General features: G+C 38.4%; 2 protein-coding genes across 6 annotated transcripts in view; one reads left to right on the top strand and one right to left on the bottom strand.

Annotated features, from left to right (window-relative positions):
* Positions 1–7,832, bottom strand: part of sema4ab (sema domain, immunoglobulin domain (Ig), transmembrane domain (TM) and short cytoplasmic domain, (semaphorin) 4Ab) — a 24,603-nt gene extending 16,771 nt beyond the window's left edge. The window contains exon 1 of one of the 2 annotated variants that reach the window (XM_081705059.1): positions 7,570–7,832. The gene's annotated coding sequence lies outside the window, so the exon portion shown is untranslated. The remainder of the gene's footprint in view (positions 1–7,569) is intronic. The other variant, XM_027027814.3, reaches the window with a different exon arrangement.
* Positions 7,833–9,826: 1,994 nt separating this feature from the next.
* Positions 9,827–12,079, top strand: LOC118241895 (uncharacterized). 4 transcript variants are annotated; one of them, XM_035529402.2, is made up of 8 exons: positions 9,832–9,955; positions 10,376–10,678; positions 10,780–11,076; positions 11,205–11,303; positions 11,402–11,422; positions 11,521–11,558; positions 11,784–11,824; positions 11,906–12,079. In XM_035529402.2, the coding sequence occupies exons 1-7, from the start codon at positions 9,832–9,834 to the stop codon at positions 11,820–11,822; spliced, it is 921 nt and encodes a 306-aa protein (XP_035385295.2). In that variant the 3' UTR covers positions 11,823–11,824; positions 11,906–12,079. The 4 variants fall into 4 exon arrangements, with proteins under 4 accessions (XP_081581499.1, XP_081581487.1, XP_035385295.2 ...); XM_035529401.2 differs by having other exon boundaries at positions 9,836–9,955; positions 11,398–11,422; XM_081725373.1 differs by having other exon boundaries at positions 9,827–9,955; positions 10,347–10,678; positions 11,398–11,558.
* The last annotated feature ends 1,858 nt before the right edge of the window (positions 12,080–13,937 follow it).

The raw sequence follows: 13,937 nt of genomic DNA, 5'->3' as shown, positions 1-13,937 counted from the left end.
TCCAGGAGGAAGAAACGTGTATCACGTGTCAGTGCACTGAATGTGTTTTGTTTTGTCCTTACTTCATGTTTCACTATTGCTTGTGCACTCTCTACACTCAGGGGACTAAGTTGCCAAACACTGTTTGGATCTCATGGGCTTCTACCCAAGCGAAGTCATGTCTTGAAGGGGTTATAGCTCCTAGACAAGATTAATTAGTCTGTTGCTGTTTGTATGCTTAATCTGTTGGCGTGCCTATGCTTTTATATTTGAATATTTGCATAATATACTTAATAATAAAAGGGCAGTTGTAGCTTAGTGGTTAAGGTACTTGTAATCGGAAGGCTGCTGATTCAAACCCCACCACTGCCAAGTTGCCACTGTTGGGCCCCTGAGCAAGGCCCTTAACCCTCAATTGCTCAAGCTGTACTCAGTCATAATTCTAAGTTGCTTTGGATAAAAGCATCAGCTAAATGCTATAAATGTAATAATACTTGTATACTTAATACACAAAACTTGTTAGCAGTCTTCCACATCTGCCAGTTACTTCATATCTACCAGCATCCATCTCATACAAACGCTATTATTGGGTGGAATCTGAAGAAGGAAGAAAAACAGTTGGAACAGATTATCTACAATAAGATTCTGTGCGGAACATGGGTGGTGTCCTGCTGAAATAGAATAATTAATAGACTTAATGGAGGACTATAACTGTGAAGTGATGTCAGAATGGAAGACTATAACTTGGACTGTTAGTCCAAGTACATTTAGCCAATTTTATATAAGAGAGAGAGAGCACAAGAGAAGAATAGTATAAATTTGAAATGTACTATACAAGGATTCAAAAGAAGCAAGTTGTTTCTAAAGTTCATCATGAGTGTGTGTACGCACACTGTCCACAATAGTTCCCTTATGGTCATTACCAATTACACAAGAAAAGAAGAAGATTTCTAGTCATCCTGTCAGTGAGGTCACCTGACCCACAGGCCCAGCGAGACATGTCGCTCCATTGAGTCACTGCAATCAGAAGACCAGTTCAGTGATTCCAAAGTGTGTACATTACATGTATCTTTTGCTACACAACCATTCCATTTCCGGTCTTGGTCATCTAGTACTACACTGAGTAGTACTTGGTCATCATATTACTACACTGCTGACAGGGTAACACAAGCCAATTTTGACCCATGTGTCAAGATGTTATAGAAGGGCAGTGGAGAAGTTGAAGGGCCCTGGAGAATCAGAAGAGAGTCTGACAGGGAAATTTGAGCTGCCACTGGTAGTAGAAGTATAAGGATTGAAACCTTTGCTCCAGCAAGAATTTACTGGAACATAAGTAAATTTACCCATCCCAAGAAATGTCTCTGAATAAAATGTCCATTCATAATGAGCTAGCAAATTGACAAAACATTGTACATTATAATACTCGAACTAGAATGTCTGCTTTGAGAGGGTGTACTGATAAGAAATATGATAAGTAGGCTGAGTAACCAAAAATATGTGACTGTAACTGGACACAGTTTAAAGAAAATGGATTAATAAATCTTTTCAAAATTTTCACTAAAATGTCAGTTGTACCTACATCTGACAAGCATTTAATATTTAAGCAAAGCTAGATAGTCTGTATGTTAAGATACGCTAAGGTCTATCATGTAAAGTCCCATACCAGTATGTAGCAGTTTAGCCAAATTCTGCTGTCTGCTGTACAGATGTCCTGAGCAACTCCTGCACTAGGGAATCAGTGAGCAACCATGAAACTATAAATTGCACAGGTAAACACACTGTTCAGCTGAAATCCTTTAATGAGCATGTGACATACAAGGACGTGCTGAACACATGTATGGAATATTTACCTCAACATCTAAAACATCATCAACCTACAACTTAATCCATTTACTGCGAAGGTAATAGAAGCATTCCGCACATGCATGAGTTTACTAAAACAGAGGACTCTCCATAACAACAAAATAATAGAATCTGCACTGGGATGTAAATAAATGCGTGACCACAGCAATGACCCCATGACGGTCTCTGAGAGACAAAGGGCCTTGTTGTGTGTTCCTGCCATCTTTCTGTGTGGGTTAGAAAAATTGTGAGCATCATCACCAAGGTTAGAAAAGGAGCTTTTATTAGGGCATTTGTTTGCAAATAGTTATCACACTATCACTGGCCTTTTCGATACTTCGCAACATAGATAGCAAAATCACACCATTCCAATTTTTTGTATAGAGTTGAGCATCCTGACATTCCTGTGTTCTCTGCATGTTCTAATGAACCACAGCAATCAGCAGAAAAACAACCCACCAAAATATTTCACTGTTACCTCAGAAATTAAATCATATGGCCTCTTGAGCAAGTATAACGTTTATGCCCCATAACATACTATAGCTTAGAATCGCCAGCATGGCAGGACCTCAACGTGATGCATCGTCACTCAGCTGTTAAAAATAAATGCAATAAATATCTAGTGTTAAACCATTTATTCAGCTTGACTTTAGAATTGGTTAATTCAAATCAGAGAAAAAACTCCAATCACCATCTTGGAAGCTTGATGCGACAGTGTAAACAGCAGAAAGAGAGCCTACAGAAAAGACACTCAGCAGTCATAAACCAGTCAGTGATAACTGAAAAGGACAATCTAGCCAAACCATGGTTCAACAATCAAAGAGCCGCATACACCCGCCAGTACTGACCAATTGTGCTCCAATCTGTGTAACAGATTTAACCATGAGGAGGTCGACTGCGGAGCCCAAAGAAAAAGAAATTCCACAAACCAACCAATGAACCAAGCCTTTTAGCAGGGGTCAAGAATGTCCCACCATGCTGAATTTAAATAGTTAGTGAATTACTGTTTCTGCTGACTACTCATACACTGTAAGTGAATACCAGGACAAAAGCACCAAAACCTTAACCTTTGTAAACATGCCTTAAAGGCACAGTACAACCTGAGTCACCTGTTGGCATCCATATGTTTATTTAGACTGGAGAACATCTGGGATAATGTTAGTTCTCACCAGGCTTCTCTGGTCCAGAACTGTCCCCTCACTCTGACTGAGGAATTCTTTTTGGCTTGGTGTTGGAAACCACATGCCCTCCTGATTCTTCATCACACAATGGAAGAGTCATGTGGAGACATTGAGATGGAGTCAGTCCAGGGTTGGATATGGCACGCAAGGTGATATTTTCCCCGTTACCTAGCCAGGGATGATGTGGCTTGCTATGCGGATGAAGTGATGCGGTCAAATCCTCTAACAGAAGAGAGGAGCCTTAAACTTAATCTCTTACAATAGAATATTGTTTGTTTATTGCACTATATAAAAACAAAACAAAACAAAACAAACAAACAGGAACTCCCCCCAACTTGCCCCATAGTGCAAGCGGCCAGAAAAAAACTGAAAAACCACCGTCCCGAACCAAACTCCCATTGTCCCAAACAAGTCTTTGTATTTTAAATTGTTATTCACATATTAATAAGCCCACATAAGCCAATATATTTAGTTAAGGTTATTTATTCTTAAAATAATTATATATACTAACAATGTACTTATTTTCTTTTTGTTGTAAATAAGCAAAGGTTAAATAAACATCTTTCTCTTTTAACCATGTGATAAGCTTTTGTGACTAACTTGGTCAAATGGAATCAGTTTCACTGTTCATCTTTTGCTTGCACTCTAGAATCACTAGTGGTTTTTTTTCAGTTTTACACATCGTGACAGATTTGTCAAGCGATTTCTAAAATGTGTAGTTCTTACAAAAAAGAACTTTATTAGGCTATTCCCTACAAACATCTCAGGTACAGAAGGGTCAAAACCCACCGATGAGGGAATAAAGCTGCACTCACTGTGCTTTGTATTTGCACTTCACCATTTTCCTGCACATCTCGTTCTGACATCATTCGTCAACAGATCATTGGTTTGTTTTGACTGGAGGAGTGAATGCATAAGACCATTTTTTGAATGATGAGGGGATAAATATTTGTGTGAACTGAGTTTGGCATCAGTTACGAGGGTTTAAATATTTGATTGAACTGAGTTTCGCATCAGTTACCATGGGTTTAACATGCATGGCACACTGCGCCTCCACCCCACCATAAACTGGTCCAACCTGGCAAGTATTTTTATTGCTGCTGTCCCAACGTCACGTTTTACTCAACTCAGGCATTCGGCCAAAGATTATTAGCAGCCCTGCTGCTGCACTCAAAGTTAATCAGAGAACATCCATTTTTAAGTAATATTTTAAATTCTTATATAATTATCTTGTGCTACACTGCTAAAAGTAATCCCCATGAAGACACTGAACAGTTAAAACAAAAAGCAAAAGCAGAACAGGCAAGTGGTAGAACTCTCTCTAGTAATCTAAAATAAATTGTTCAAAAACATCAAGAGATACAAAAAATACAAAAGACCTCCCTGGATATACACACACACACACACACACACACACACACACACACACACACACACACACACACACACACACACAAAACAGAACCCAGTGCAACCCAATAATCAGCCTGAAGAGGTGTTGGTTGAAACACAATACTACAATCTGTCAGACTATAATTACAACAAGCTGAAACCTGATATATCAGTTAAAACATAAGATGTCTGAAGAACAGACTTCTTAGAGGTAGGAAGATTAGTTATATCTACCACTCACAGAGTGACACAGTGGCTCTTGTGCTGGAAGATGAAAACCCATGAGCTCTGTGAGAGGTCATGCACTTCACTGGCTGGTTTCTTATAGCTGCATATGTAGTACAGAGGTCCCGTATGTCTGCCTTACTGAGCACTCTTTAATTGTCTCATTTTGTATTTTAAGCTATTCTTTTTGTGATTTATTCAGTTTTAATCACTCTATAAGAAACTTTGTAATTAAAAAAAAATATTATAAGTGGTAAAAGGGTTTTCAGTTCACCTGATTGTAATTTAATAAAAATTCATGGTAATTTGAGAACAATCTAATTTACTTCACTAGTCATTGATCATTAGTAATAGGCTAGAAGATGTCTAAAACACACTGTGCCCAACAATAGATGGGCAACAAACTAACTAAACACCTACAAGGTGTTTCAAAATGCAGGGGTCCAACTTCACAGTACAAGACAAGACAGTCTAAAGACTTAACCCTACTGCATTGTTGAAAACACAGCACATAGGGGTGGGGGTTATTCCTCTCCCATTCACTTCATATTCCTCTAATTACTTCCTTCTGAAAAAGAACATGACGATATGTCTTACAACCTAAGCCAGCACATTCCAGTTCACGTTCACTCACACACACACACACACACACACACACACACACACACACACACACACACACACACTACACATCCTGTAATTATCTAGATGTTCTTTTTTTCAAAGTATTGTAAAGACTTGCAAGACATTCACATTAAAGTAAAAGAGATCTGCTTTAAAATGACCTGAAGGTTGAATTCATAGATCACACTGAAAAAAAAAAAAATGCACCTGTAGTATCTGAATTTCTTAGTAAAAGATGAGTGTTAGAGATAGCAGTCTTGTTTGTGGTTTTAGAGAGAACTTGAACGCAATGATTTAGTGTTTGTGGATCAGTCTTGCACAGTCTTTTTAGACTGTCAGTTCAAGAAAGTCTTTCTGATTCATTCATTTTAATCAGTCTGGATCTGAGATTTTAGACAAGCCTAGATCAGTGAGCCTCCTTTTATTAAACTGGATTTGTCTTTTTGGATCAGTCTTACTGACCAAGCCATGAAGGTTTTACAAGGTGTTGCTGGTTTTCATTCATCTCATGATCTGTGCTTTGCACAAAGTGCTTGTTCCTAACTGAAAAAAACCAAACACTGCCTTCACCACCTACACAGCTGAAAACACCCTGACGCAGCCAAAAGCATCCCCTTAGCAGCTAGGCAGAATGCCAATCATATCAGCACAGTAGCAAATAAGACTTTTACTGGTACAAGCCAGTCAAGTTCAGGAATAACCAATCAGGGAAGACTTTCCAGTTGGCATTTCAACCAGTGAAACAGCCATGGGCAGAAACAAATAAGTTAAACCAGGTTTGACAGGCGTTCCAAAATATTCTCTTTAAAAGGTTCTGAAAACAAGGCTTTAGATGAGCATCAAGAGTATTGGGCCATGAAGAGATACTTGGGTCACACAAAAATGGCCCTATTGGCAGCGCTCTTGTTAAGAATCTTTTTAATCACAAATATTTTTAAATGAGACTTCACATATAAGCTTAACACAAAAGCTTCAACTGGAGGAGAAAAAGGAACAAAAGAAAAATGGGGTCAGACAGGGAGTGGAGGTAGAAGAAAAATCCCCCCACAACAAACATCTCTCACACCACCACACAAGGAGTGTGTGAGTGCATGCTGAAGTTGTAGCCTTCGAGCTGAACTCTAGAGGAGACAAAGAAAAGGCTACATTATGGATCATTTCGATGTGAACATGAATATTATAATAGTTATATATATTATATAATTATAATAGATTTATAACCTATATGTGCCACTCATGCTTGCTCATTTACTTCTATTAGAAGGACTCTGTGTAATTAACTCAACATCATGGTTGACAGAGCTCCACTACTGGTGAAGAGCAATATCCTGTTGTTGCCATGGCCACAACTGGGTTTATTGGGTACATGTGCCAGCAAGCAGGCTAAAATATGTGACAGAAGGCACAGGCGCGCACACACACACACACACACACACACACGCACACACGCACACACACACACACACACACACACACGCACACACGCACACACGCACACCTTTTAGGCTAGAAAAAATAAATGTGGTTCGCGCACACGCGTGAGGCTGCGTTAAAACCCCAAACTGCAAAGCCTGCCGTGCATGAACGGACCAGGCAGACGGGTGTAGTTTGACCATCGAAAATATCCAGCTACCCAAATACACAGACCACGTGTGCATCTGCAGCCAGCGTGACCGAGCTGGAAAAACAACAGCCATCCATCCAATTAATTAGGTTAAAACATACATCTGTGTTTCTTTATTTCAAAACGCTCATTGCTAAAGCAACATGTGCGTGGATCCAGTACCACACTGGTATCCTAGCCAGACCTAGTTCATAGCACACTATCTAACCAGGGTATACCAGCTAACTAGTTACGCTAGCTCGCTTAGAGTCGCCCGAACATATTTCCCCCCACAAAAAACCGAAACGGACACAAAGAATGAGGCACTTGCAATATCAGATAAAAAAAACAACAAACCTGTTGTATTTATCCTCGAACCGAATAAAATAATACATTTGCTAGCTAACTATCGTAAGTTAGTTCTGGGTTGGCCGGTTGTTTTGCTCAGAAAAACCTTTCAAAACGACCTAACGCCATCCAAACAGCGAGTTACACAATGAGCTGGTTTTGCAGGGATTTAACGTGTACAGTTAGATAAAGAGAAATTAACAGCTAATGTTACCGGGGAAAAACATCCCCTAAGAACACTGTGCACATTCAAACGTCAACTAATCCGAGCAGAAAAACACAAAGCCAACTCACTCCAGATTAGTTTCCCAGCAGCCTTTATACCACATTGAAGCCTGAAAAGTCTAGATTACATAATTATTTAATCGGCGTTACCTTATAGATACTCACATGTCCAGATATGTGCGTCCGGATTCACCGTAAAACCCCACGTACGGTGAAATACAGCCTAGCTTCAGATCAAGTTGCGCACAATAGATTGGGAAAAAAAACTTAAATCCCCAAGCGAAACACACGTCTACCACGAATCCTTTATACAGTTACAGACAATAAGCGAAACGGCTCTCTTAAAGGATAGAGCACATAACCCTTCCACCAGCGCACTTCTGTCGTTAGTGGCAGCAGTTATGCACGTTTGTTTCTTCTGCTAGCAGTAGGACGCCGGTAAACACGCAATTATGGGTTCTGCACTTACGCCATCTAGTGGTGGTTCTAGCAAAAAAGGCTTTCATCTCCTGCGTGTTTATGATACAATGCAGTTTTGGATGGATGGATATTTACGGTTAAACTCCCAGCTCAGCCTTGGTTTCAGTCCCAAAACGTGCTTGCGTGCTGTCTGTATGTTTGTCTTTCTCTCTCTCTCTCTGTCTCTCTCTCTCTCTCTCTCTCTCTCTCTCACACACACACACACACACACACACACACACACACACACACACACACACACACACACACACACACACACACACACACACAATTATACCATTTTCTGATTTTAGTTCGATTATAAATGATTTCTGCTGCCAGAAATGCTTACTTGCAGTTCAGATTGAGGCATCAGGTGGATACAGTAACTCACTGAATCGGTGTCGGTGAATTACGGCATCTGTAATGACAGCTAAACTTCTCCATCTCTAAAGTCATTGATTTAAAGTTACAGCGATATCTTACGGGCGCACGGTGACGCATCAGATGTGCTTTCTCTGGACTGACCGACTGGAAGTCTCTACTGCATGATTATTAGACGTCTTAAAAGTCAGTTCCTACTGAAAACCAGCCGAGACCGATGCATAATTTGCTGCATCCACTGAGTTTGTGATCTATTGTATTTACAGTTTATCAGTTTCTCATTGTCTGTGGTGACAAACAAACAGCGAAGATATGAGGATGCATGAGAAGAGAAAAGCAGATTTTAGACTTAGCATCGACCTCAGAAAGTTTTTTGCAGGCAGAACTGCGACACCAGCTGGAATCCATCAATGGTGCAGTGTTTAAAATGCAAGTGTAGTTGGTAGCATTGCGTGTTGGCCTGTGTGTGCTTTTAATTTTATTTACGTATATGGATGTCTAAGAAAATAGTTAAATTATACAGTCAGGTGTGGACTTAACTTAATAAGGTTAAGCTACGCGATCTCCACTTCTGCATCAACCTCAAAAAGCAATTTCAAAAAGCAATGTCGACGCTGCGGTGAAAACATACGTGTTAAATGGTAGGCTACCTCCATGCGAGAACACACAGAACAATACTCAGTCTTGACCTTTGGCTTAAGTGAAGTTATGAAAAGATAAAAGTCATGTTGTTTATATTAATAACGCTCCTTATGTTTGGTTACTACTCAGTAAATCCACGTATAATGGTTGGAATTCATTATAGCCATTTAATCATTAAAAAACCCAAACTTTTAACAGTAACTAACATACTACCAGGGTGAGTACGGGGATTAGTCGCACTGAGGCCTGTGTCAAGGGGGCAGGGGGGCAACATTTCCAGTCGGGCCCTTTCCGTCGGGGCTTACGCTATGAAGCTATGTTAATTGTAAAGAGTTGTAGCGCAAAACTCTGGGACCCACGGCAACGACGGACAGATACATGGTTCTTAAACTGATCTTTCAAACATGATATATTCATTATAAATCTAATATCTTAAAACATAAAAATAATGGCATTTAAATACATCAGAATGTGCACTTTGCCAAAATATGCTCGTCAGTGAAGGCTCTCGAGAAAATTCTTATTTGAGAATTCGCCTATATTTATCGTGATCCAAATTGGTATTCTGGCCTAAACATTTAAGTTAACGTTAGAGGAGGCTTCACGTTTTATGTACTGGTGTACTGTTGGTACCTGTGATGGTGATAAGTGAATAGAAAAACAACTTAAACCACCGATTCTTTATATGTATAAACTGAAAGCAGATGGTCCAGGAGGCTCGCTGCCAGTCAAGATAAAGTACATCGAGGTTAAGAAAAAATAATCGCATCGCGTACTAAGTTCTATGTATTCAGTAGATTACTGTGCTAGTCCATTCAGACAAAGCAACCTGCCAGTCCTCGATGCCATTTGAACATCTATGACGGCACACCGAAAGTCATGTGTTATGTTATTTTAAAGTGGGAGGGGCTCCAAAATCTGATGGCCATGTACAGTTATGTAAGAGTCTATTCAGGTAGCGGAGTTAAAAGAGGAGGGTGGTCCTTGAAGCTCTGCGGCACTTTCAGCATGGAACGGAGTCTGTTTCTTTTTTACTTGTTTACATGTAAAAGTAAGTAGATATATTTATAATTCTATAAAATATTATATTTAGTACATATATATTAATATATATATATTGCTTTCACAGCTGATGGACCTCTGACCGAAATGTAAATAATGTGTTTAGTTTCACTAAATAATAGTTTTAATTTATTCATGAACATTAATTATATTAAAGCTAAAATAAAATACATTTTCTTTAGTTAACCTTTAGTTAGTTTCATATTTGTAGGCTTGTCTTTATTCATGATTCATTCATTTTCTTTTTCAGTTCTGTACAGCTGAAATAGTTTGTTCATTCTGCTCTTGATATGCTGCACGTTTTAAGTTTTTTTGTCTTTGTTATTATTTCTCTTTCTTTTTCTTTCTTTCTCTCTCTGTGTCTCTTGTACTTACACAAGGTGTCTTGTCAATGTTGTCTGTTTCGTAGACATTCACCCATCCATGTTTCAAATGCCTGGAGTAGTCAAAGTGCCACTTGGTGGAACCGCTACACTGCAGTGCAATGTTGAAAGTATAATGGCAACCTGCAGTCAGATTTTATGGAATAAAGTGCACCCAAGAACGAGAGAGCTGAAAACAGCCCAAGCTGTAAAGACTGAGCAAAGAGAGAAAAACCTATGCACAGGGGTCATCCAAAATGCTACTGTAGGTGACTCTGGCATATACTACTGCATTGCCCTGTCCAGCATTATATTATACATAGGCAATGGTTCCAAGGTCATTGTAACAGGTACACATCAGTAACATAATTGATTTTTTTTGTTGTATACAACAGTTCTGTATTAAATATGTGTAAATTATGTTAAATGAAATTAACACGTTGCCCCACAGAGCCCAATACCAAACCTACAATCACACTGTACACCCCAGATGAGAACCAGGGTTCCAGCATGGCTCTGCAGTGTCTCGTGTTCGGGGTCGTACCAGATGAGACTCGAGTTTTCTGGGTGGTAGGTCAGACCACGCAGACCGGGTGGACAGAGTCTGGCTGGACAGACAACACCGAATCAGCTTCAGAATTCACATGGTCTTATCTCACTCTTTCTTCAGACATCTGGATGGATGATGTTCAGATTGAGTGCATTGTTGAACTTGGTGGCAAAAATTTTTCCAAGTCCCTGAAAAGAGGTTGTTAGAATATAATGGCTTTCAAAATTATAAAAGGACCAGGAATATGGTGTAGTTATGATATGGAATGTCACATCTTGCATTGTTATTTTATTTTGAATAGTTTTGTTGTTCAATTTTCTTTACAGGCTCAAATAATAAGTGTACGTGGATTTTGTACTTGGGTTCTGGTTCAGCATTGCTCATCATTAGTTGGGTTGTCATTGGTACCATTTCCTTAAACAAAGGTAAAAGAAGAAAAACGCAAATGTGTGAAAAACTCACTGGATAATGTTTTCATAATCACTTTGACTTGACATGCAGTTTATACATTTTGTTTAGCAAGTCAAGAAAGTGCAGCTACAAGGTTTGTGTCTCATTTACCACAATACAAAATATTCAAAATACATTTCACTGAAGCTTGTGATGCCACATCTTTAAGCATAGAAAACATTTTCTTTTCAGATCTGCTGGCCAGAAATCACAAAGCAGACATCAGAATGGTAAAAAAATAAATAAATAAATTATATATATATATATATATATATATATATATATATATATATATATATATTTTTTTTTTTTTTTTTTTTTTTATATTTTAGTCATAACCATTGATTTCATGGTAAGGTTTACAATTTTTTTCCGTGAGGTTTACAACCTGTTGCAGATGTGAGAGTAATATATTCAGAGCTTTGTGTAATGATGCCTCGTGTTTATTCTCTTAGGGAGATGCTGGGCACCCACTGCAGAGGCATCGTCCATAATGGTATGATGAGGAACTCTCTATGTATCTGTATACCAGAAATATCCTTGAGACCTTATTTGCTTAGGTATTTGTTGTTTACAGGAAGTGCAGTATGCAAGTTTGGACTCTCTAAGTTTTGGAAAATGCAGTAACGTCACCACTTAGCCAGACTTGCTGAAAGTTTGGTTGTTTGTTTGCTTTTATTTGTCATTTGACTGAAACAATAAGCGAATTGTATCAATGTGCTGAAATATCAAATAAATTGATGGTACCAGATCAACTATGCTCATGGACAATCCTGACATAATTAAATATTGCGTTTCTTTCAAATATGTGGTATTTAAAACCAAGTGATTCTGCTGTGTACACCTAGAGGACTCAAACGAAAGTATTTAATAACAATAACAACAACAACAACAATAACAATAACAATAATAATAATAATAATAATAATAATAATTTCAATTTAAATAGTGCCTCTCAAAGTCCCCTTTCCAAAAGGGAAGCAAAAAAAGTAACAAAAATTCTAATTAAATTAGGAATTACATTAAATTAGGAAAAAAAGTATAGTCCCAAGCAAGTTTGAAAACTAAATCTAGATGAGAAACTATGTGGACTAACCAATGCATCCCACACACACACATATATATATATATATATATATATATATATATATATATATATATATATATATATATATATATATAAACAAACAAATAAAAGTTTTTTCTTTGTTAACTTGTGGTCGCTTTGCCCGCCCATGCTTTCACTCTTGTTTGGGTTTCTTTGGTCTTTTTGTTTGCTCTCAACACTATATCCCTTCCTTTAGATAAATGCATATACGTCTTTGTCTTTCTTGTGACTACCAACCCCCCCAATACTTGTTTTCTATTGCGTCAGCCAGACTTGCAAACTTGCATTTTTGAGAACTGTGTGCAGTTTGAGAACTGTGTCTGTAAAACCACACAGGACATCTAAGGCATGGGTGGGAATGGCCCCTCCGCTCTCCATACAAAGAATGCTTCAGCATGCACAGTCAGAGCAGGAAGTGAGAGACAGCCTACTCAACGGACAAATCCGTGCACCTGGTCTGAATTTTGCTCTGCCTGGTTGCACATTGTCCCACGCAAGCCGGCACCTGGGTGAGAGCCACATGCTGTGGGTTTCATGCTGTGTGATTTAGTGGCTTAACTCTAGCGTATGCACTGTGAAGACAAAGGTGCATGGATGAACCCTTCAAAGTGGCAGTGCTATATTTGCCTGTTGTTTCAGACTGTACAGAGTTGCAGTGCATGTTGGTTATCAGAGGCATGAGGTGCACTAAAGGCTATGTAAATGTCACTGTGGTGATTTAGCTGTGGTTGCATGTTCAACACTCATCATTTTATATTATTTATAAATGTTGTTTTGTTTTTGTTGGTTTTATTTGTAAGGGTGATAATTTTACTGCATACAGTTAGAATTAAATGTTTCAAACTGCATGCTGAATCAGTGTCGCTGGGTGAGAATACTTTGATAATTCTTTACCGATCTGTAATTAAGGTACGCACAAGTTTTGGAAGAATGCAAATTGCAATCTAGATTTTGGGTGTTTTTTTTCCACACTCTTACAGCACATCATAAAATGAGTAAACATTTGTTAAATGTTGTAGGTATTTACTGAGTCCATCTGGCCATCAGATGTAGTATAAAAAATATTTTACCAGAGCATTTCCAAATTAACCTTGTTTTATGATGAATTTTAGATAAATTCCAGATTTCAATTAAATTTTCAAAAACTCTAATTAAACAGTTTGCATTTTGATAAGTTACCTCAGATAAACTAATGGGACTAAATATAGCTTTAACACTGTACACGATACGTTTAATTATTATAATATTCTTTATTATAATAAAGGAAGAAAATGCTCAGCATTAGTGTTGTCTTGGTTCACTCAGTCAGCCTCCTGGAGCGCTGCTAGAAACCTAAGCTCAAGGCACAACTCAGGAAGAGATACACACAGTCATCACATCTAGAGTTAGACACACAGTCATCAGGTCCAGAGTTAGACACACACAGTCATCAGGTCTAGGGTTAGACATACAGTCATCAAGTCTAGAATTAGACACACACAGTCATCAGGTCTAGAGTTAG

This window comes from Electrophorus electricus, chromosome 2 (assembly GCF_041902795.1).
Source record: "Electrophorus electricus isolate QZ-2024a chromosome 2, ASM4190279v1, whole genome shotgun sequence".
In the NCBI taxonomy this organism is placed as follows: domain Eukaryota; kingdom Metazoa; phylum Chordata; class Actinopteri; order Gymnotiformes; family Gymnotidae; genus Electrophorus; species Electrophorus electricus.
This window is presented reverse-complemented; position numbering and strand designations above follow the sequence as displayed.

Coding starts and splice junctions, on each gene's coding strand:
- LOC118241895 (XM_081725361.1), top strand. CDS start 9,832: ATGTACAGTTATGTAAGAGTCTATTCAGGTAGCGGAGTTAAAAGAGGA. Junction 11,304..11,397: donor TACCATTTCCTTAAACAAAG/GTAAAAGAAGAA, acceptor CATTTTGTTTAG/CAAGTCAAGAAAGTGCAGCT. Junction 11,559..11,783: donor ACAAAGCAGACATCAGAATG/GTAAAAAAATAA, acceptor TTATTCTCTTAG/GGAGATGCTGGGCACCCACT.